General features: G+C 43.4%; 1 protein-coding gene across 1 annotated transcript in view; it reads left to right on the top strand.

The window, feature by feature from the left end:
• The window catches only part of EMH_0007650 (ribonucleotide-diphosphate reductase, small subunit, putative), a gene marked incomplete at both ends in the record, with an annotated part of 2893 nt that overhangs the window by 1604 nt on the left and 946 nt on the right, over nt 1-343 (top strand). Inside the window, one exon of the mRNA XM_013498098.1 lies at nt 33-259. Within this exon, the coding sequence (XP_013353552.1) occupies nt 33-259 (227 nt within the window). The remainder of the gene's footprint in view (nt 1-32; nt 260-343) is intronic.

Genomic DNA, 343 nt, shown 5'->3' with positions numbered 1-343 from the left:
TTTTTTTTTTTTTTTTTTTGTTTTTTTTTTAGTCTTTTGATCGACAACTACATCCGAAGTGACGCGGAAAAGGATCATTTGTTCAATGCAATTCAGAATATTCCGGCGGTTGCTGTGAAAGCTGCATGGGCGGCGAAGTGGATAAATAAAACGAAATCATTTGCGGAGCGTCTCGTAGCTTTCTGCTGCGTCGAAGGAATTCTTTTTTCGGGTTCTTTCTGCGCTATATTCTGGCTGAAAAAACGCGGACTTATGCCGGGTAATTTCGCAGAAAATACCACCAGCCGGGCACCGCCCGTTTCAGGTGTATAGGCAGGTTCCGCATCCGTTCAAGTTTTCTGAA

The sequence above is a fragment of the Eimeria mitis genome, genomic scaffold (genome assembly GCF_000499745.2).
Source record: "Eimeria mitis Houghton genomic scaffold, Emh_scaff318, whole genome shotgun sequence".
Classification (NCBI taxonomy): domain Eukaryota; phylum Apicomplexa; class Conoidasida; order Eucoccidiorida; family Eimeriidae; genus Eimeria; species Eimeria mitis.
Note: the sequence above shows the minus strand (reverse complement) of the source record. Positions and strands in the feature narration are given on the sequence as shown.